General features: G+C 39.6%; 1 protein-coding gene and 1 long non-coding RNA gene across 5 annotated transcripts; one reads left to right on the forward strand and one right to left on the reverse strand.

Annotated features, from left to right (window-relative positions):
- Window positions 1-194: 194 nt before the first annotated feature.
- On the reverse strand, window positions 195-23,356 carry LOC119486178. The gene is made up of 3 exons (XR_005206477.1): window positions 23,244-23,356; window positions 11,487-11,498; window positions 195-209 (listed from the first exon to the last, which is right to left on the reverse strand). It is a non-coding gene; the product is annotated as an uncharacterized LOC119486178 (long non-coding RNA).
- Window positions 4,273-13,854, forward strand: LOC119486177 (homeodomain-interacting protein kinase 2-like). Of its 4 annotated transcripts, none has more exons than XM_037766064.1 (14): window positions 4,273-4,426; window positions 5,424-5,626; window positions 6,141-6,329; window positions 6,469-6,650; window positions 6,802-6,925; window positions 8,451-8,561; window positions 10,817-10,900; window positions 11,026-11,183; window positions 11,327-11,407; window positions 11,515-11,589; window positions 11,697-11,771; window positions 12,564-12,644; window positions 13,259-13,323; window positions 13,418-13,854. In XM_037766064.1, the coding sequence occupies exons 2-14, from the start codon at window positions 5,438-5,440 to the stop codon at window positions 13,501-13,503; spliced, it is 1,500 nt and encodes a 499-aa protein (XP_037621992.1). In that variant the 5' UTR covers window positions 4,273-4,426; window positions 5,424-5,437; the 3' UTR covers window positions 13,504-13,854. The 4 variants fall into 4 exon arrangements, with proteins under 4 accessions (XP_037621992.1, XP_037621994.1, XP_037621995.1 ...); XM_037766065.1 differs by having other exon boundaries at window positions 4,309-4,421; XM_037766066.1 differs by lacking the exon at window positions 11,515-11,589.
- Window positions 23,357-24,440: the final 1,084 nt, after the last annotated feature.

The following is a 24,440-nucleotide window of genomic DNA, read 5'->3' on the forward strand; positions in this document are numbered from 1 at the left end:
TTTTGCTGCCGTCCCCATCCACAGCAAGGCTTTTCTCCGGTGTCAGTATTCCTGTCTGCTTCTCGATGCTGGGGGCGTGCCGACCGCCATCTATTGTAAGTAATACACCTACAATGAATAAGTACCTCATACAAACCAACTTCAAAACACCCGAACTTATCCTTTAACATTGTGAACACGGGACACGAACAGCTGTTTGTAAAGTGAAACTTAAACATAGGACACAAACAGCGGTCTCCTGAATGAAAGCCCTGTCTTTGTTGAATATCGAGCCAGAGTTTGATAACATAAGTTAACATTAACCACCATAATCTCCTGCATAGTCATACCAGACCAAGTAAGGCCTTAACAGCAAAACCTTATATGTGTATTTAATTCAATAAGGGTGTGTTTTATTGCTCATACAGTAAATTCAACTTCAAGTTTGTTATTTCCTCTTTCAAACGTTACATAGCCTTGTTTTAAATTACTGTACACGACTGCTTTCAGGTTGACACATCACTAACTTAAACCTGCAGTAGGCAGAATATTTTTGGCATTATTGGGCAAAATTTCCATAATAACCTTTTAGCATTTTGAAATTCAAATGTTCTGAGAGAAAACTAAGGCCTTTCCCATTGCCGAGTTTGTACCGCCTCAATTCCTTTCCTCAACCTCTCTCTTTGCGTCTTAGTCCCTCCCACCTGAGACGCAAGGAGAGAGGAAACAAGGAAATATGTTTTTAGAAAAATGAGACGTCCTTTCCTCTGAAGCGTCACGGGAAGCGACGGCGGTTTCTGATGATGCCGTCAGCTGACCACAGCTGGATCAGCTGTCACCTGTTTAACAAACACCTGCACATGAATAACAGCCTGCAGTTTGTATTTATACTGCGGCCTGAGTCCTGCTTAGAGGCACAGGAACCATTTCTACTGCCACAATGCCTTTACATTTTGTATTCATTATTAGCGTCTGTATTTATTGATATTCTGATTGTGAATTTAATAACCCAGAATATAACTATGGTGTCTTTTGTTAATGTCCTGATGAAGGTCCTTGTTGACTGAAACATTGACGAATAAAGCAGAGAAAAGTGTGTGCGGGAGCAAGTCATTTTTTTTTTTAAAAGTACATATTGGAGGGGATCTACTCCCAGCACCACAAACAATTTTGAGAATGTACATGTTTTGCTCTCCTTGAAGTCTTTTGAACACTAGAAATAATTTATTAGGCTAAATGTTTCATGGAAAATTTAAATGATGTAACTCATATCAAACCCTAGATCATAAAAAGAAAATTCTTTATAATAAATGAAGGAAGTTGTTCGAGGTCGGTCGTGTTAAACAGCTCCTTCAGTGACTCCGTCAGCCGCTGTGTGTGAAGGAAAGACACTGCAGGTCCTTCTGCTGCTGGAACACTTCGAATCAACATGGTCCGTTTGTTATTAGCACCTACAATTAACACAGATTTTAACAAGATGGTGAATCAAAAGACAACTAAAATGTTTAATCTGTTATCTTTCGTATCTGTCTGTCGCTCCGGTATGAAACTCCAGTGATGTTGACAGATCAGTCTGATCAGCTGCAGCGTCCAATCAATAACTGATTTCTAATGAGGGGGCGTGTCGGTTGGTAAAAGACTCCCGCAAAGGATACACCAGTGTAGTCCATACTCCAGCAAGCCTCCTCGCTCCTCGTTCCTCGAGATGCATTTTAAGGAATTGGGATGTCCTTTCAAGATGAGATTGATTTCTGGGTCACGAACCGGAGGAGCGAGGAGACAAGGAGGCACAAAATCGCGAAATGGGAGGCAGTTCTAGACTTCTGCACCTCCTCATGGCTCTGTTTTCAGGCTTTAAAAAATCTAGCCTGTGACAGGAGACTTTGGCCAATCACTGGTCATTTCAGAGAGAGAGAGCGTTCCTATTGGCTCTTCATTCAACGGAGGCTGCTGTCAATCACTCGCGAACTCCAATCAAACGGTCAAACTAGGCAGCGCTGATCAATGAATCAATATTATGTTACTGTAATGCCTATTTCTCACCTCAAATGTTTTCAGAAACATCTTGTAGTGTACTGTTTAGCTGTAAAATGAGAAAGTTTGTTTCGGCTGGTGGGCGGTGCTTGGTATTTCCTCAACTGATCTCAACATGGCGGCCGAGTCACAAACTTTCTCATTTTACAGCTAAACAGTACACTACAAGATGTTTCTGAAAACATTTGAGGCGAGATATAGGCATTATAGTAACAGAATCTTGAGTCATATTCGATCAGCGCTGCCTAGTTTGACCGTTGATCGGAGTTCGTGAGTGATTGACAGCTGCTCGGAGACGGCATGGCTCCAGCTCGGCTCTGATTGGTTGTTTTCCTCCAATCTGTGAAATCTTGCAGATGCCATTAGGAGCACCGGAGGACACCGGAGGACACAGAGGCACATGATTTTTTTCAGATGACCTGTCTCATGCACTACTGTCAGGATATAGTGACCGTTTTATAAAAATAACGTTTTTAAATAATATTTGCCCCAACCTGCCTACCCAAGCTTTAACAAATTAATAACTTAAGGGACCACTCCTCAGAAAGAGCACATTTTCTCATTCTGAACATCAATATTCACTGCAAGCAAAACAAAAAGCAGAGAAGAGAGGAGCAAGCTGGGAAGTAGAAATAATCAGAAAGTATTGAGAGAGTAGCTTCCCTATTCCTCTCAGTTTATTTGCTTTTAAAACGACATTATTGTTTGAATGTATGGAGAACAGAGAGAGTGAAAGAAGAATGGAGGGGGGGGATACGAAGATTTAAAGGGCAGATTATGAAGATATATGCAAGGGAGGGGTGATCACGGCGGAGAGAGTGAAAGAACAGAAAGAGAGTGAAGGTTATTCTAATGAATGGTTAAACTGGGGAAGGCAGAGAGAGGAGGAGGAGGAGAGAGAAGAAAGCAACGAAGAGAGGAGAGGGAGGTTGTGAAGAGAATGTCAAGGGATGTTTAAAGAAAGATAGTTTGTTATAAGAAAGAAAAGGAAGGTCTCTTTTGTGTGTGTGTGTGTGTGCGACCTTGAGCGACCAAATCAGGAGCTACATGTAATTCAAGGCATTTCACAGAAGTGTAGAAAACACACACACATATTCAGTGTCGACGTGAAAACGACTCAACAGAGTAGTGATGGTCTGCAAGGGGAGAGGGATGAAGAAACCACACTCTCGCCTTCACTCATCTCTGTATTGAGTTACATTTGAAATGTAATGCAATGTAAACAATACTCATACATTAACATCTCAACACACTCAGTTTCAGAACCACTTATTCTATTTTTAACTTTCTCTAAACCATTTAAACTCATGAATGTTTCTAAATGTTCTTAATTCTACTACAGCGTGAAATCTCACTTGTGAAATTAAATTTAAATTTTTTAGCAGGGCTGTCAATCGATTCAAATATTTCGTGGCGATCACTCGCATGATTGTCCATAGTTAATTGCAGTTGATTGCACATTTTTTATCTGTTCAAAATGTACCTCAAATTGAGATTTGTCAAATATTTAATACTCTTATCAACATGGAGTGGGCAAATATGCTTTCTTTATGCTAGGGCTGCCAAAATTCCATTGGTTCTTGATTTGAACTATCTATTGATAAATCGGATAAATATTTCATTTGTAAATTGTTTTTATAATTCTTCTTTTTATTGCCCATTAAAATATCAAATAATTAATTACTTTCTAATTTAGTCCATTTATTCAAAGACTAATAAATACATTTATAAACAAATGTATTAAGATTCAAGATTCAAGATTCAAGATGTTTATTGTCACGCCGGTTATACAAGTACAATCGTGTGAAATGCTTTTTGCTGGGAAGCTCCATTAAAAATAATAAGTTATATTACAATTATAAAAGGAAATATTTTGTACAAGGCATATTAAGAACACATACATATCAGGAAGTATGAATGTACATATATAAGAAATACTTTGTACAAGGCATATTAAGAACATATACAGTATAAGTAACATGATTGAGGTACTTTTTGTGTGAGAAGGTGTCGTATTAATGCCTACTTTTGCTGTGCAATTAGTTATTAATCAGTTAAATTCTTTATTACTATTTCCGTGACTCTTGCAGTCCTCCATATACATCTAGCTTTACAAAGACCAAACTGACCCACCACCCTAACTCACCCATTCTGTGCTTTTTTAAAAATTCTATTGAAGTATATTTTGTACTTAAAAGAATGTTGTCGTGGTTACTGCACATGAGTTCTTAAACAGAGTTTTGATGACAACATGAAGTCATCAGTTCCGAAACTGATCACAGGTCATAGTTCTGGACTAAGCCTAATTCTGATCAGTTTGTTGAGTTGAGTTGTTTCCACTGGACAGACAGCAAGCGCTGCATCGATCTCTTGGTCAACCAATCTAAAGAGCTTCAAAACTAAACTGTGTAAGGTAAGTTACTTCACTGTTCTCTTTTATATAGCAACATTTTGAGCTCCTAAAATCCTCTAACTTACAGCCAGAAGAGGAAAGAGGAGAGAAATATACAATATTAAGATCTATTTAGTAAGTCATTAAAATTAGCCATCTATTGTACAGGAATGAGTACTAAAACACAGAAATGAGTTAGCATTTTAGCACTTCTGGGTTCCCTTGTCTGGAAGTCAATGGGTTTTTAGTTAGATGCCTGAAATAAGGTCTGTGGTTAACACAAACTGAAGAGATTTTAACGTTTTGTTCTGCGATATAAAATATCTCAGTAAATATCCCACCAATTTTGAAGCCTTAATGTGTCTTTAAAAAGGCGGTTGCTAACAAGTGGCTAAATGAGACTACTAAACTTTATCACGCCGACGCGTCTGCATTTACAGTCTCGTGTATACTTGCACTCATGCGACCGTGGCGTAGTTCGTTTATAGCCTAACGTTGGCTTTTTACTTTTGGCGATTGCATTCGCACTTCATCATAAAAGTGGTGTTCATTTGTGGAGATTATCTTGCTGAACAAAACGTGTAAGTATCATAAACATGTGTTTGCCACAGAGCTGATTTTCTGCAATAATCCAAAACCCAATGGAAAAATCCCATTGACTTTTTGTCGAGGGAACCCAGGGCGATGCTAACTTCCTGGTTGGCCTACAAATATACGTCATCCCTGCAGCACTCTATTTTCCCTTATTCTAAATTGAATTGAGGTGAAAGGTCATATAGATAATCTATTTTTCTATACTGAAACAATGAAATATGTAATGAAACAAATGATGCGCTTGTGTCAGTAAATACAACACACCGTTTTGCAGGTGTCTTATAATTTGTGAGAATGTAGATTAGAGTTTCCAACTTGATATTAAGAATTAAGTCTCAACAGCCTGATTATGAATGCATAATACATAACTGGAAAGGGCATAAAAATAAGCACTTTTTCTCTTTTATCCCCATTTCTATTTCAGCTGTCGGTGAGAAAATGGATACATCTACGCCATCATCCAAGGAGAAAACACTTTTTAGCGAGCTCCCAATCCCCAAAGAATATGACATCCTCCAAATTGTGGGCCAAGGTGGCTTTGGAAAAGTGGTCAAATGTGTGAAACGAGACACCAACGAGACTGTGGCCATAAAGATATCCCACGATGGTTATAACCTCAGCGGCGAGGTGGGATTTTGATTTCACAGATGCAATATAGACATTTGAAAAAACGGGGTGGGGTGGGGTATGTACTCATGGCTATAGTAATAATGGCAGGACAGCATATTGTATACATCAGACCGGCACATACGGGTACTTCAATGCAATTTGATGTATGTTTGGATTGTAATTTTGACAAGTTCATATGCATTCATCTCTTGTTATATAAACGTATGTTTTATACATATCTAAATATTTTGCGATCTTGCCTGAACCTGAGTGTTCGCGATACCTTAATTACTTAAGGTTGATCATCGTCATGTCACTTCAGTCTTCCCCCGTCCAACACAGTGGCCGGTTATTGCTTATCCAGACTTCTATACATGTTTGACTGAATCACGTTAGTTTTTTTAGTCACGTTTTTCATTGCTGTCTTCTACTGGTCCAGCACCGGCCTACTAAGGTTTTGGATGTGCACGACCACCTTACATTGAAAGTTAGTCTATGTGAACATATCAGTTAACTTTTCATGTCTCCCCAGGAGGCCATTCTCAGCACCCTCATGCGCCACCGCATGGACAGGTTCAACATCATCAAGTTTCACGGCTCGGTCTACAGGTGGGGCAGGAGAGGTCTGGTGCTTGACATATGTGACATCAGCCTTCAGGACTTCCTACAGAAATCAAAGGAATTCATGAGTCTGGAGGAAGTCCGAAGTGTCACCCAGCAGGTATGTTTCGAACTGTGGTCCACACTTTAAGCACTTTGTAACTTATGTGTAGAGTTCCATTTTTATCCGATCAAAGTTTCCTTAACAAAAGTTTTCTATAGATACATTTCATTTTTAAGATTATTATTATTACTTGCAGTTGGCAGGAGCGTTCAATGCCCTGAAGAGGGTTGGCGTGATCCATACTGATGTGAAAATGAACAACATCATGATTGAGGATCACAGGAAACGGCCACTCAGGGTGAAACTCATCGACTTCGGCTTGGCAATGTACAGCTCTGAAGCATCGCCGGGCATGTTTCTCCAGACACCTTACTTTCGGTAATAAGAAACACTTTTTGAAACTGAGAACTCTTGAATTCAGGGCTGCATACTTCCTACCTTCTGTGAACACGGAGCATTATTTCATTTGTAACTACAGGTTAAGTTCTGCTTTATGACAATGTTCCTCATTTCATTCAATGCTTTTCAGGTCTCCAGAAATTCTGTTGGGAACCCCATTTTCTGAGTCCATAGACATCTGGTCGCTTGGCTGCGTCATGGCGTCAATGCTGATTGGCTGTATGGTCTTCCCCGGGAGAAACAGCTACGACACAGTGAGTAATTGACTAGAACACAACTCTCTGCCTGCTTTCCACTCTGTTCTGAATAGACCAAGCACTGCTGCATTTATGAACTCTCCAGTGGTGGAAGAAGTACTTGAATATTGTATTTCAGTAAAAGTAACAATACCACAGTGTAGAAATACCTTGTTACAAGTATAAGTACTGCATTCCAAATCTTACTTTAGTAAAAGTACTAAAGTATTAGCATTAAAATATACTTACTATACTTGCAGAATAATCTATATTATATTATTGGATTATAATTATTGATGCATTAATGTGTTCATCACTTTAATGTTGCAGCTGGTAAAGATGAAGCCTGATATTTTACTAATATTTTTGGGGATATTTTACTAATGTTTTTGGATATTTTACTGATGTTATTTTAGATATTTTACATTTGTATGGTACTTTTCCCATTTTTGTCTGACACTTTGCTAATATTTTTCTGTTATTTTACTATTGGTTTGGGGATATTTTACTTATCATTTTAGAATTTTTCTTTTACTAATATCTTTGGGGTGTTTTATTTTTTTCAACACTTTAATGTTGCAGCTGGTAAAGGTGGAGCTCATTTTAATTTATTGATATACTCCTGGGTAATTTGCCCCATAGATCAATGAAGTTGCACCTTAATCTAATATTACATGACATCATTTATAAGTTGATTATATTTTGTATTATTAATCTGCAAAGTACTTGAGTAAATGTACTTGGTTACTTTCCACCACTGGAACTCTCCCTAAAGCCTCAGTTTGCTATCTAAAGAATGATTGGGTGTTTTTGTTGGGGTTTTTTACAATCTGGGTCTCATTTTCATTATTTTGATCAGCATTTTTTTCAGTCAGCTAACACATGGTGTCACAGGGACTTATACACAGCTTAGTCGATAGGGAATTACAGACACACACAAAGAGTTTTAAACCAGTAGTCTAAATATGAAACACTATTTATAGATAAAACCGAAAATTGAATAAACTAATGGACTTTAAAAGTCCATTAGTTTTTTCTGAGCTACTTCTTGTTACAACTTTTACCTGAGTGTGTTTGGATTTTACAAATAGGCTTCATCTGAGTGAATTAAGAGTCTTTTCAAGCTAAAACACATGTCCAACCAAGCTATAGCATCAAGCTGGTCGTGCATGAATGTAGGAGTATCAAGGCCTAACTTTGATTGGAAACCGGGCATTCCTAGTTGGAAGCTACAACACAGATGAGGCTCGCCAGATCAGTGCCCTCTTGATCTCTAAATCATTTTTGAAAAAGCTTATCTTTATAAATGCAACTTTACTTTTAGTCTTTCTGCTTGATTAATTTCAAGTCTTATTATCTAATGCGTGACACTCTGGTGTACATTCTTTATTTTTTGCAGTTGCAAAGCGCGTTGTACAATTGCTATGAATATATGGTTATATTATGATTTTAACCGTAGCCGTGCCTAATGACAACAAGAGACAGGTGAATTAATATTTGATTCATATTTGAGTCATATTTTTATAATGTGTTTTGTCTCTAGCTAAGGTTCATCATCGACCTCCTGGGTCCGCCACCGAAACATCTCCTCATTGCTGGTCTGAAAACCAAAAGGTTTTTCAGGGAATCATTTTCCAGGCAGATGATTCTGAAGGTATAATACCCATTCTTTGACTTTTCCAATAGTTAATTCATATTTAACCTTCCTTCTCTTTTACCTACCTCCCCGCGGTCACAACAACAAGCGGCCGTGGAAGCTAACGTTAGCTAACGTTCATTTAAAATTAAATCGGACATATCTGCGATATTGTATTGACTTTTGGCGTAATCCAAGTCTCCAGTTTTATATTAACGTTATACCTGTTGAAGAATCGCTACAGAAAAAGTGTCTGGCGGCAGCGGCGGCGGCGGCGGCCATCAAGAGGGCTCACGTAACTTGAGCTCTGACCTTAGTGTCAACCAAACAGACCCATGTCCCCCAAATCACACTTTTGTCTGATCTAACGTTACCCATTTCATAACAGGTGAAAATAATAAACAAATCTCGTACTAATACGTCATATGATAATGGTATTTGGTGTTCGGACTCTGCAGGGGTCTGGTATAGTCAACAACAATGTACAAACAATGCGAGATCTACTTTGATCACAGTGGTTGACTACAATCTTGTGACCGGCTGCCAAAGCAGTTTTGCCCCCTGAATGTGCACGCACCTTATACAGACGTAGGCAAAGTTGTTGGTAACGTTCCGTTAAAGAGAGAAAAACCCACAATGGTCACTGAAATAACTTGAAACTGACAAAAGTAATAATAAATAAAAATTTACTGAAAATGAACTAATGAAAATCAGACATTGCTTTTGAATTGTGGTTCAACAGAATCATTTAAAAAAACAAACTAATGAAACTGGCCTAGACAAAAATGATGGTAGCCCTAGAAAAGATGTAAAATAATTTGACCATAGGGACATATTAAACTAAGGTGTGTCCTGTAAATAGCATCACAGGTGTCTTCAAACTTGTAATCAGTCAGTCTGCCTATTTAAAGGGTGAAAAGTAGTCACTGTGCTGTTTGGTGTCATGGTGTGTACCACACTGAACATGGACCACAGAAAGCTAAGGAGAGAGTTGTCTCAGGAGATTAGAAAGAACATTATAGACCTTCATGTTAAAGGTAAAGGCTATAAGACCATCTCCAAGCAGCTTGATGTTCCTGTGACTACAGCTGCACATATTATTCAGAAGTTTAAGGTCCATGGGACTGTAGCCAACCTCCCTAGACGTGGCCGCAAGAGGAAAATTGATGACAAATTGAAGAGACGGATAATACGAATGGTAACCAAAGAGCCCAGAACAACTTCCAAAGAGATTAGAGGTGAACTCCAAGGTCAAGGTACATCAGTGTCAGATCGCACCATCCGTCACTGTTTGAGCCAAAGTGGACTTAATGGAAGACAACCGAGGAGGACACCAAATCATAAAAAAGCGAGACTGGAATTTTCCAAAATGCATATTGACAAGCCACAAAGCTTCTGGGAGAATGTCCTTTGGACAGATGAGACAAAACTGGAGCTTTTTGGCAAGTCACATCAGCTCTATGTTCACAGACAAAGAGATGAAGCATCCAAAGAAAAGAACACTGTACCTACAGTGAAACATGGAGGAGGCTCGGTTATGTTATGGGGCTGCTTTGTTGCATCTGGCACAGGGTGTCTTGAATCTGTGCAGGGTGCAATGAAATCTCAAGACTATCAAGGCATTCTGGAGCGAAATGTGCTGCCCAGTGTCAGAAAGCTTGGTCTCAGTTGCAGGTCGTGGGTCCTCAAACAGGATAATGACCCAAAACACAGCTAAAAACACCCAAGAATGGCTAAGAACAAAATATTGGACTGTTCTGAAGTGGCCTTCTATGAGCCCTGATCTAAATCCTATTGAACATCGGTGGAAGGAGCTGAAACATGCAGTCTGGAGAAGGCACCCTTCAAACCTGAGACAGCTGGAGCAGTTTGCTCACGAGGAGTGGGCCAACATACCTGTCGACAGGTGCAGAAGTCTCATTGAGAGTTACAGAAATCACTTGATTGCAGTGATTGCCTCAAAAGGTTGTGCAACAAAATATTAAGTTAATGTTACCATCATTTTTGTCTAGGCCAGTTTCATTAGTTTGTTTTTTTAAATGATTCTGTTGAACCACAATTCAAAAACAATATCTGATTTTCATTAGTTAATTTTCAGTGAATTTTTATTTATTATTACTTTTGTCAGTTTCAAGTTATTTCAGTGACCATTGTGGGTTTTTCTCTCTTTAACGGAATGTTACCAACAACTTTGCCTACGTCTGTAATGTTTGTGTACAAGAAACCCGTCTATAGACATATATGCATCTTAAATACGTTCAACCTTCTTTTAGAATCCAGAGCAGTACTGGAAAAGCAGTAATCACTCCACAGACAACAGGATCTACACGTTCCGATCTTTGGAGGTGATGAAGGCGGTAGGTGATTAAGTAGGCGATAGCTGCTGAAAAGTGACTTTCATTCATTGTCTTTTCCAGATTATTTTCACGATGATGAAAAAGACTTGACCACAGTTGTATTTTCCAATTGTTTCCTAAACTAGATGCGCAGGGAGAATAACAACAAGACAGAAGCTGATGAGCGGAGGGAGAGCACTGAACTGTTGAAGGAGATGTTCAAGTGGGATGGGAGGTTGAGGATAACCCCTAAGGCTATTCTCAACCACCCGTTCATTACCAAGAGTTACCTGAACTGCTCCAGGTAAGTGTGTGCATCTGTTTGTATGCATAGTGAGTTATGAGCTCTTACATTACTGCTTTGCACACAGACTATAGTAATCACGACAAGGTGGGAATCCTGTTTGCTAGCCATAAACATGACAGTGTGACTTTATCTTTTGATAGCGATGAATCTCAGGAGTCTGCAGCAGCTGAACCCAGCAAAAGCTGGGCCCAGGCCCCGACCGATGGTGACAATGACGACAGGTAGGTGTAAACTCCTCATTCATTAACAAAGTTGCGACTGATAGGGTTTAATCTATTTGATTAATGTACATACATAAACATGACACTGTGACTTTATCTTTTGATAGCGATGAATCTCTGGAGTCTGCAGGAGCTGAACCCAGCATCAGCTGGTCCTCGACCGATGGTGACAATGACGACAGGTAGGTTTAAACTCCTCATTCATTAACAAAGTTGCAACTGATGGGGTTTAATCTATTTGATTCATGTACATACATAAACATGACAGTGTGACTTTATCTTTTGATAGCGATGAATCTCTGGAGTCTGCAGGAGCTGAACCCAGCATCAGCTGGGCCTCGACCGATGGTGACAATGACGACAGGTAGGTGTAAACTCCTCATTCATTAACGAAGTTGCCACTGACCGTCTTTTTTGTGCTTTTTCCTACGAATGTCCACCAACATGTGACGTACGTGTCAATTTCCACTCCAGTCTTTTCAATATAAAACTACTTAGTTAGGTTTAGGAAAAGATTGACTTGGTTAGGCTTAGGCAACAAAACTACTTAGTAGGAAAAGATCACGGTTTGGGTGAAAATAAATCCGGAAGCGCTGTAACTAAAATACGGAAATTACATGACAAGTAAATCAACTTTGATTTCTGATTTCACGCGGGACACGAACACCAGTCTCCTGGGTGAAAGTCCTGTGTTTTTTTTGTCTATGTACATGTACACTTTTGTTGTGTCTATATACACAAAACAATACATTGAACTATTAGAACTATTAAATTACTATTTCACAAACTGCTGTGCGACTGGGCTGAATGATCCGTGGAATGTAATCTGAGTAGGCAAATTAAGTAACATTATTTTCTCTGAACATGGCACTCATCCCACCAACAGAAGAGAGAAATTGAGCCATAATGTAAGCAGATTTTTTTCAGATGCCGTGACAAAAACAGGACTAATATACTAATTGTGTGTGCATTTATATGATTATTCCCCAACCTGCTGAACCCAGCATCAGCTGGGCCTGGACTACGACCAATGGTGACAATGACGACAAGTAGGTGTAAACTCCTCATTCATTAACAAAGTTGCGACTGATGGTGTATAATCTATTTAATTCATGTACATACATAAACATGACAGTGTGACTTTATCTTTTGATAGCGATGAATATCTGGAGTTTGCAGGAGCTAAACCCAGCACCAGCTGGGCCCAGGCCCCGACAAATGGTGATAATGACAACAGGTAGGTGTAAAATCCTCATTCATTATCAAAGTTGCCACAGAACGTCTTCTTTGTGCTTTTTCCTACAAATGTCCAGCAACTTGTGACGTACGTTTCAATTTCCACTCCAGTCTTTTCAATATAAAACTACTTAGTTAGGCTTAGGAAAAGATCGACTTGGTTAGGCCTAGGCAACAAAACTACTTAGTAGGAAAAGATCACGGATTGGGTGAAAATAACTCCGGAAGCGCTGTAACTAAAATACGGAAATTACATGACAAGTAAATCAACTTTGATTTCTGATTTCACACGGGACACGAACACCAGTCTCCTGGGTGAAAGTCCTGAGTTTTTTGTATCTATGTACACTTTTGTTGTGTCTATGTACACAAATCAATACATTAAACTATTAGAACTATTAAACTATGAATTCACAAACTGCTGTGCGACTGGGCTGAATGATCCGTGGAATGTAATCTGGGTAGTGAAATGAAGATAAGATTATTTTCTCTGAACATGGCACTCATCCCACCAACAGAAGACAGAAATTGAGCCATAATGTAAGCAGATTTTTTTCAGATGTCGTGACAAAAACAGGACTAATATACTAACTGTGTGTGCATTAATATGTTTAGTCACCAACCTGCTGAAACTCCTGAATTCATCAGGATCCACCAGTACCGCTCTCCCATTGTCTCTGGTAAGAAGAAATGATCTTGTTTCTGAATTTAGACATTCCATATTGTTGTTCAATCTGGGGATGGTTGAGGTATTTAATGTTGATTGATTTTCAGACAATAAGAACTGCTGCCTCCAACGCTTCCGGTCCTGGACAAAGAGGATAATTTGTCCTTGCTGCTATGTGGAAGTGGAGGACTGACCATCTCTACAAAGGTTTTGTAGCAAAACACCTGAGAACTTTCTCTCAAGTGTTCTGCCACAAAAGCATTTTGTAGTTCCCCCTTATGATTTGCATGGGTTTTCTCCGGATGCTCCGGTTTCCTCTCACTGGCCAAACACATGCCTGTCAGGTTGATTGGAGACTCTAAATTGACACTAAATCTGATATGATCTAATGATGTGAAATCTAAAACATATCATTTTATAATATGGGCCTCTCCCTGGCATATACATTCCGGCTGTGACGTCCGCACTGTGCCAGTATAAGGGTGCTCCGGGTGCTCCGGTTTCCTCTGTTTTGACTCTATATAAAAATAAATTAAATTAAAAAGGTATCTTGACTTTGAATTTCACATTTCTAAAGGGCACAATAACGCATAAGAAGACACTCAAAATCAGCAACACTTTAACATCATAGTGTTTGTTACATAAATTTACATTCCTTGCATTATATAAAAAACACATCTTTTCACTGTCACAGAATTCGGTATTGAGTGCATAGTACATTAACAATCAATATCAAATTACATCAGAAACAACATAATAGCTTCAGAATGTACAATATTTTTGGTATAGAACACTCAACACTGTCTGGACTAAGGTAGAATATAATCTTGACAACAGGTTTCACACTGATGCAATTCAATACAATATCCTCAAAATAGTTCTAATCTTTCTGAAAGCTGCAATGTTTTTGTTTACGCCCTAAGAGGAGTTATTGAAACAGTATACTGATATAAATTAGCGAGAATACTACACACACCTGTGAGTATAACACAATATCGTTCAGAGACTGCATTCGTTTTCGGGAAGTGTACCTAATGAACTAGCAACTGAGCATATACTGTACATGCAGTGTTGGGGAGTAACCAGAAAGTAGTAAGTATTACATGTAACAGAGATAGGTAGTTAAATCACAAAATAAATGTAATTGTAATCAGTTATAGTTACTGAGAAAAAATCTGTAATTTAATTACAGTTACTAATCAAAATGTTGGTGATTACAAAGGGGTTAGCTGAGCTATGTGTTGGTTCCCAATCTGAACTGTTAGACGAAGCTTGTCAATTCAAATCACTCGAAAGGGAAAATTACATCGAGTCTTAATGCTGGGTACACACGCTACACAAGAATTGAGAGACCCGATTTTTATTTTTTTTGTTTGTTTTTTAAACAGAGTTTATTTATACATTTTGCTAATACAACTCTTACAATCCATTGCACAAACATGTTTGGACTGGTATATATCCCACCCATCCCCCACCCCCACCCATGACAATACCCAGAGGGCACTCAAAAAAAAAAGTGTACAAAAATGAATATAAATAAATAGATAAATAGATAAATAAATAAAAAAAAATAATAAGAAATAAATATTAATAACTAAACATAAATCATGATAAATTGATAGAGGTCTAGGACATTACACCCTATCATCTAGGGCACGAGACCCGATTTTTTGATGGTTCTAAAGATTATCTTTCCAGATATTCCTGTGGTGTGAGGTATATGCTAAGAGTGTTTTTTACGTTCCCCGATCGGCTTGGAAGTCCATCCTGGCCGCACCGATCTCAAATCGGTGTATCCAATTGTTCAATATTTGTTCAATATTTACAATTGGATATTGTGTTGTGTGTGGGGAACCCCGCAGACAGCCTACGCAGTCAAGTGGGAAAGAACGATAGCCAATTGAAAACCAAACTGCCTAAAGGACAACCACCGCCGTCATGGCGGCCACAGCTAATGCATGAGCTAATGCAAAACGTGAAGCATAAAGTAGTAGTAAGATGAAGCTCAGAAATGGAGGAGCTACTTGTTAATTTGTTTTCATTTAACATGTCTCTATGACTTCATCCATCCATCCATCCATCCATCCTTCGCGAATTTTCAGTGCAAAGTATAGCAAAAACTAACTGCTAATTCTTCCTGCCCGTCATTCGCCATGTTTGTTTACACTAAAGTCACATTTATGCAAGAGATTTTGTGAGATTTCCTGTTTTTGTAGTCGGGACTCGTTTTGTTCATGAATGGAATCTGTTAGTTGTGGTGTACAGTTTTGGCCAAATTGTTGCTCTCACAGACTATACTGTAGAGTGAGTGTTTCTCAAAGGATCCTTCAACGGCTAAATTTCAAGGATGCTACGTAATGGAATCCTGCCGAAGGACGTTCCAATGTCAAGGATCCCTCAAATTCTACCAAGGACTGAGTCCTTCTTTCAAGGTTCTCCCAATTTATTTGAATAGCGCATTTCATACAATGTAAGCTCAATGTGCTTCACACACAACAAATATGAACAAAAAAAAATAGTACATGAATATATGTAGGTCTTAAGCTTACTTTTAAAAGACAACACAGTTGTGGTACATCTTATAAAATCAGGCTCTTTATTCCAGAGAGTGGGGCCATAATAACTGAATGCACCTTCACCAGATTTACCACTGATCATGGGTACAGTCGGGGGACCAGTTTATGATGATCGCAGAGCTCTGGAGGGTTTGTAAGCAGTAAGTAGGTCACAGATGTATTTGAGAGCTAGACCATGAAGTGATTTGTAAACAGTGAGCAGTATTTTGAAATCAATACTGTAACTTATCGGAAGCCAGTGAAGTGATTTAAGTGTACAGTAGGAGTGATATGTTCATATTTTCTTGTCCCAGTGAGTACTGCAGTGATTTGAATGATCTAAAGCTCTCCCACAGTCTTTTTAGGAAGTCCGTTATGAAGGGCATTAGGTGTTTGCTTGCCAAGTCTGTATTTTTTGTATGTGTTTTTTTAATCCGTCATCCGATAAATAACGTTACGCACAGAAACCTTACAGGAGCTGGTGTAGTTTTATGACAAAAGTTAGCTTCAGCTATAGTAGCTGAAAAGACATGGTACTCAGTGTGTTTAGCCACCTTTTTGTGTGTGTGTGTGTGTGTGTGTGTGTGTGTGTTAACATTGGTTTTCTCAGCTTGAAAAGAGTGCATCATGTAAGTCTGTTCATCTGTCTCTATTGGACGTACTTTTGTGCGTCTTGTTTTACATGAGATCCCACATGTGTGATGCGCGTGGTGTGTGATGTGCGTAGTGTGTGATGTGCGTAATGTGTGTGTGTGTAATGTGTGTATGTGTGTTGTGCGTAGTGTGTGTGTATGTTTCGCTGCAGTAATCCCAGTGACAGTAGCCTTATTGCCCCAGCTGTGGGCTGACCTTTTCTCTAATTGACTCTAATCAATTGAGCTCTATCCTTTCTATCAAGCCACTCTACAGGGAGATGATGCTCCTCTTCACTCACTGCATGTTCCAGTCAAGCCTTTATGCTCTCTTAAAAGAGGGATACCACTTAATTCACTATTCATGTGCAGTATTCCTGCTCCAAAAACTGGACACCTTCCCATTTATACACTGGTGTTTGAATCTGAATGCAGCAGATGTACCTACACTGAATTCTCAGTAGTTCTGCAGCTAAACTGAGATGCAGTTAAGTAGTTGTGTGAATTTATGGGAATATAAAGCTAGTTATTTTTCAAGTGTAGCTTTCTGCCACTGTTTGGTCTTTCTTATATCCCCGTGGGTAAATTAGGTCGCAGTCCTTCTCTTCAAAAAGGAGTGGCACTAATTGCAGTGCAAATGAAAGGTTGTTTCTTTGAACTCTGTTTTTCATGAGAGCAAAGTTCGATGTTATTCTTCTTAATTTTGTCTTTGCAAAATCCTTTAACATTATTAACTCTGATTACAACTCAAGGTCCACTTACTCGCTTGTCCCAGAGCTTTCAAGCGCATCACACGGTTTTCATCAAGCTCAAGTTTAAAGGTATAATATGCAGGAATTTTCCTAAAAAAACAAAACAATGTATAGACTCATACAAAAATAATCTGTCTCAATCTTCATTTATGCCCCACTAGAAGTGTGTGGTGATGTCTGTATCTACAGAGACCCAGTCCTCTGCCTGTATTTTGTCTTTTCTTATTATTTTGCTAAGTTCGGGACGTTTATGGGCATCAGCAGAGAGCCTTTCATTCCTACATGGGGGTGTATCCTCCAGCCAATAACAGGTTGTCAAATTGAGGCGGCTGTAGCTCAGTGAGTAGAGTGGGTCGTCCTTTATCCACAAGGTTGGCGGTTTGATCCCTGGCTCCTACTATCTACATGTCAAAGTGTCCTGGAGCAGTGACACTGAACCCCAAGTTGCTCCCCGGGCGCTGCTCCTACAATGATGGGTTAAATGCAGAGGTCAAATTGAATGTATTTATACTATGTACGTGGTGAAGACAAAAAAGGTTTAAGACATCCTTGATGTAAGGAACAGACTGTACTGTTATCAGATAGAGAGAAGCCAAATCGCCATTTACTTAGAGATTATTACTCACATGTAAATAAGTACCGCAATGAAACAACTTCTCACTGCATCCAACTGCTGTTGCGTGCTTTAGTTGCAAAATGTTACATTAGAAAAGAGTTCATTTGATACATTTCTAATGCGGCCAAATCCCAGCAGACATTCTCCTGCAGCTCTGCATGGGAGTTGTGAAGTCTTTCTCTCTCTCTCTCTCTCTCTCTCTATTACCCCTGCATACACACACACACACACACACACACACACTTTAAGTACTGTCAGTGTGTGTGGTGACATTCACTGTGCTCCCATTCCCTCCTCTGGTGTTCACGGTGGGAGCCACTCGATCCCTGATCGATACACTGCTTTCTCCTGATTCACACACTCACACACACACACACACACGCACACACACACACACACACACACACACTAAACTGTGCCACTGTTGTAATGGTTGAAGTCTGAAACCCTCCCATCCCCCTCTACCTCCATCTCTCCTTTCTTGTATTTTATCTGCTTTTTTGGTCCTCTCTTCACCTTCTTCTTCTCCTCTTCTTCTCCTTCCCTTTGCCACAAAAAATAAATCCCAAAAACTCTGTCGCTCAGGTTCAGGCAAGATTGCAAAATAATTATTAGAAATGTGTTTAAAACAAACTATTTTATAACAAGAGATGAATGCATACAAATTTGTCAAAATTACAATCCAAACATTCGTGAAATTGCATTGAAGTCTATGGGATCTTTGGTTTTTGCTGGTCTGATGTATATTGTGTCATATCAACAACAACCAGATTACTGGCAGTTAAAAGAAAATTCTGATGAGAAATATGATAACGTCATGTGGAACATCTGTCTGTGTGTGTGTGTGTGCTGATGGTGTGTGTATTCATTCATGTGCATGGAGAATCGGAGAATGTGCGTGGAGATTGCAGCATTCGAAAGCTATAAAACAGTTATCATGCTACAGTCCAGGTACACTGCTCAGCCACGAGGGACCGAAGTGATCAAAGAGAGGCTGCTGTGGTGTGTGTGTGTGTATGTGTGTGTGTGTGTGTGTGTGTGTGTGTGTGTGTGTACGTGTGTTTGATATCAAGAATGTGTAAAACAAAACAAAAAGGAGAAAGTGTGCACGTTTATAATATTCAAGTAAGTTTCCAGTGATTGAGAGTTCAAATGAGCGAGAGAGTAAGTGTATGAAAAAAGAGAAAAGTTAACGTTCTCCTGTGTGTGTTCATGTGTGTGTTTTTGTATACGGGTTAGTATAAGATGGCTGTGATTAATTTCTCTCTGTAGCCGTGTCTCTAATTCCCGGCTGAGGTGGGAATGGTCCCTGAAAGAGTCCCAGTGGAAATCACAGTAGGCAGGCAGGCAGACAGCAGCTCTGAGAAACACTGATGAATTATCCATAGAGAGGGGGAGGCGGGGGGGAGGGCGGGAGGTATAAGGAGGTTATGGAAAAACGGAGAGGAGAGAAAGTGAGATGGAGGGATTGTAAATACAACAGGAGGGAAGAGGAGTGAGTGAGTGAGAAGAGGAGTGAGAGAAATGTCCGAGAGGGAGAAAGAGAGAGAATGTTTGCTGATGGATGGAGGGAAAAGTGAAAGCCACAACATGTTTTCCCTCTTGGAAAATTCACACTTATACTTCTCATCCCTCCCCCCACCTCCCCCCACCCCCAGCAGTGTGTGTGCCTCCTCTCACTGCTGGATCAGTGTGTCAGTTTGGTTGTATCTGTGTGGAAACATAAATCTTCAGGTTACACCTCAACACCAGCAGTCATCCAAACAGTCCCAGCTGTAGCTCAGCTGGAAGGGAAAATCAGCCCTGAAAACAACTCACCGCAGAGAGCAAAGGTCAAGCGAAAAGTGACAGGAAGCATTTATGGCTCTATGTGGAAGAATCTTGCAACCCTTCATTTTCTTTATTCAGCTTTTTGCTTTTAGTTTCTCACCTGTATGTAATTAGTACGGCTGCCAATCAATTAAAATAATGAATCACGATTAGTATTTAATACTCTTATCAACATGGGAGTGGACAAATGTGCTTGCTTTATGTAAATATACTGTATGTATATATTTATTATTGGAAATCAATTAACAGCACAAAATATTGACGAATGTTGTGCAGAAACCCTCACACAAAAAATATGCTCAAATCATAAAATGTCAAACTCAAGCCCAGCAGGCAACAACAGCTGTCGTTATTTAGCCTCCTTCGCAACCCGCTAGCCATGCAAGCTATGACATGGTTGGTACAAACTGAGTCCGCTACAATTAGTGCCGCTAAAACGAATTTGCGCCAACATGTTATTATCGCGTTAACTTTGACAGCCCTAGTAATTACTCAATACAGGGCTGGCTTTAAGGCTAAGGCCATATAGGCGGTTTTAAAACATTTTTAAGCAAACAATATCAACGACCAATTGTTTATTTATATTATAATAAAAAAATTAAAATCTTAATTTTTGTCTTAAAACCATTATGATGTCTGATGTTTGTCGCAATTTACAGGGCTTGGGTTAGAGTATTTTTTGCATAAGTAAACCTAAAATCTATGTAAACCTACGTTGAAAGTTTATTTTGAAAAATACTCTGTATGCATGTAACCAGCGTTATAGTTTGAGGCGTAGAGCCACTGACCAAGTGTCAGTGTTTGACGTGTTGGGAGTGAGAACTGGTTGCACTTGAATGCAAAACTTTTACTCGTAATTGAGTATTTTTATATTGTGGTATTGCTACTTATGCTTCATCATTGTGTACAACTAATCCTGTATTTAACTGTTTTTATGTAAGAGTGGACAGAGCACATTGAGCTACAATGTGTCATCATGTCCATCTCTATGTAAGACTGCAAAAAATATTAAAAGTTAAAATAGTGTGAACGTAATTACAGCTAGAGACAGGGATCAATCAAGACGTGTATCTTCATGCATGCACTGTTGCCTCCATTTCAATATTCACAGGCAAACACACACTGACATGAACAATGCTAACATATCTTCTATAAATATTTCATTATTGTAGAAGGCCTAATTTATGAATTTTTCATACTCATTGCGAGAATATACAGCGATTGGGTTCATGCATGTTTAGCGGACTCCCCCCCTAATGTATGGAAGGCCTTAATGGGAATATAGTCACTCCGATATTCACGAAATTTGGTACCCACATTGATCTCGTCATATTTTCTATTGGCTTTCATTAGCTCTGCCTAACCGGAAGTCTGCCATTTTGAATATTGTGCATTTTTCATGCATTTTATGCAAACTTTTTCGAGGGTTTATCAGATTCGTTTCAAATGTGGTTGGTATAACCCTCCGGCTAATGTGACACTAAATTGCGAAGGAATAGTCAATAACTCGAATAGTTATGTCATAGATCATGTGGCAATACGCCACTTTACAGATATGGAACTTTTTAAAACTCCTCCATTCAACAGATCTATCTCAAATTCTGTCAGCAGAATCTCAAAAAGTTGATAATTGTAAATTGCAATGCTTTTGGGTTTTCGTGGAATGACGTTGCCAAGGCGAGGCGGTCAAGAATGTTTCGTAATGACAGAGGAAGCTGTTGTAACTAGATTTTACATTGTCCCATCTGCCCCATATTTCACCTGCTGGCTAAGAGTACAGGCTTGAAGACATATACATGCCCGTATTGAGTTACAGTCATAGCGCCACCTACTGACAACAGGAGGTCAGCCTTTTGTGACAACGATCATCCAATTTACCTGAGATTTACATGGTGTGGTCTACGCATGATATACAGCAACATAGCGTATAATTAGTGTGTGTGTTCTCTAACTCTATATAGTGGACACAGGAAGCGGTACAAAATTTGCAATATGTCATTTCCAGCGCCACACACTCCACGCAAGAAATACCATCTAACTTGTGAACAGCCGTGTCAACTGGCCGTTCATCGCTGCTTGCAGCTTTAATTATTATTACATTTGAAAGTAATAATAATAATGAAAATTTACACACAATCTGTCATTGCGTATTACATTATGAATCTGTAATGACTGTGTTATGAGGGTGTTACCCACACAGTTCCCTCAGAAGGTACCTACTCACTGCCTTGAGGTTTTAGTCATTGTGCAAATTGCACAGAAGATTATTATATCATGGTCATTATGCCTGTAATGGACCCATAAGCTGCTTTTAATGTCTAATGACCAGTACTTAGAAGAGAAGGGTATGGCATTTACCAAAATACAGGACATGACATATTGTGATCTTCTGTGAGAGCTCCACGGATGTGACAGTAAGAATCTTTACTGCTTGCCACGGGGGATTTAGGTATATTTTTAAGAGTAGCCAGCAAGTACAAGAAAGTACAAGTATGTCAGTGTTTTATTCCTGGACATCCGTGACAAATGCTTCACCAAATTATGCCTCTTACACTTCCTCATTTTGAATGACGGCTGCCTCGGAGGGTGCCTTTGTGGCCTTCTCAAATCCCTGACCACAAATCCTCCACTCCCTCAGTTATGTAGATGGGAATATGGCTACAAAGCCACACCACCCAAACAGGGTTTACACTGGCTTTTCAGCCTTCCTGTTGAGCCTCAGCTGCTGTGTCGGAGCATCTTCCTTCCTCATGCCTCATCTATAATTCTTCCCATGGTGTGAACAGCCCAACAAAATAAACAGTCCTTTGGGTATTGCACCAGGATACTAGGTCAAATGTTAAACTGGTGCTGACTGTCTGCTGGGAATATACTGGCCTAAATCTGCCAGCGTTTCCCAATCCCTGGTTTACCATAGTATGTGCCTACATGACAATAAAGTCCTCATTCAGCATTCAATCCAATGATTTAGGATTTGCTCTCTTAGGGCAGAATAATTCACTTTTGTTTATGTATTGTCATGTGCCGTCGTCAAAGGCTTGACAACAGTATCAGCAAAGATTAACTTTGCATCCGCACAAGATATGTTTATGCATCGTAATTGCTGAATATGGCTCATGTGGGAATTCAGCAAGAGACTGTCCTCGCCAGAAAAATTAGAGAGTTTGTCATTTGTTAAAACACCTGCCAAGAGTTGGATGAGAAGATCGTCATGACTCTCATATCTGACCATTAAATGCGAAGCTTCAGCCAACAGATGGTTAGCTTAGCGTAAAAGACATGAAACACATCGGAAACAATTTGCATGAGAGTGGTATCAACCTTCTCCTCTAACTCTCGACAAGACAACGCGTAAGCTATTTTCCCAAAACTTCTTTACTATTCCTTTTAAACAACCTATGTTTTCCCAACCTGGTCTCATGGGAAGTCGTATAAATACCACAACATTACACGGACATTCCGCGTGTCAAGAGTACGCATTTTAACCTTTTCAAGTGTCATTTGTAAACAACACACAAACGTCCGCAGTTAGGTTTAGGCAAGAAAACCACTGTGAACACGGGAGACGAATGAACAGCTGATTGTTACGTGAAAGTCAAACTTAACACACAGGACACAGACAGCAGTCTCCTGGATGAAAGCCCTGTGTTTGTTGGACCCATCCACCACTTTCTCTGAATGTTTACTATTGCTGTGGATGGGTTTACGTTATAGTTAATGGAACGCCTGGTGCATTTCATTTCATAGCGGCGCTAAAGGGTGTCTTGTGCAGCGGTACCGAATGCCGACGGCGTTGCATTGTTTAAAGTTACTACAGGGGACTTTTAACTGGTTAGAGGTGGAAAGCTCCGCGCCCGGCAGCAGCGGCTCCTCCTCTGGCCAGGAGCAGAGCTTCACCTCGCTGCTCCGCCGGGCCCCGCTGGAAGCCAACACCGACACCACGCTGCTGGAGGCCCAGGCCGTATTGCTGGGCCCGCTGGAGGGAAGGGAGGCACGGGAGAACCAGAATCAGGCCTGTCAGACTCTGCTGCAGTAAAATGAGAGGTTAACTAAAGGGACTTTTGTCCACAGGGACCACCAAAATTCACACAAACTGAAAGTTCCTCGTAGTAGCTTTAACGCAGATTAACCTTTTTCCACACCAAGATCTGCACAACGTTACATTTGTCTTGTAGTATCACCCAGTAGAGGTACAGATTGTGCTGAACTGCTTCTTCCAAGTTTAATTTCCACTCAGTAATGAGATCATGCACCCGCACTGTCATCTTCTCACTCTGGTGGCATCAATTCCAATCAAACTTTTGCACATTTGAATCTCTTCATTCTGCAACACAAAGGTAACTCAAAGGCTACACTGCAAAGAGAAAGCATTTCCAAACAAACAAGATAATCATTCTTTAATCTAACATTGACCTCTCTGTGCATTCTGTGTTTTCTCTAAAATCCTCTCCTCTTCCTCTTCCTTCATTTTCATATTTTCTTATAAGTTGATGCTCCTGGGCTGAGGGAGTTATTCAACCTCTTTAATAATATAATATTTGAAAATCCATCATCATCAAGCAAAAGTAATGCTTCTTTCTTATAGTTGTAACTGTCTTTTTTGATAAATGATGGATGGAAGCCAAACATTCCCTGCCATCTTCCTTCACAGCTCACTTTTACAACCTAACTTTGGTTTTAGAATATCAAGCTGTTGTACAATGAGAATTAGACATATGGCTTGAAAACAGATTTAACCCCCTGAG

This window comes from Sebastes umbrosus, chromosome 4 (assembly GCF_015220745.1).
Source record: "Sebastes umbrosus isolate fSebUmb1 chromosome 4, fSebUmb1.pri, whole genome shotgun sequence".
Taxonomy (NCBI): Eukaryota; Metazoa; Chordata; class Actinopteri; order Perciformes; family Sebastidae; genus Sebastes; species Sebastes umbrosus.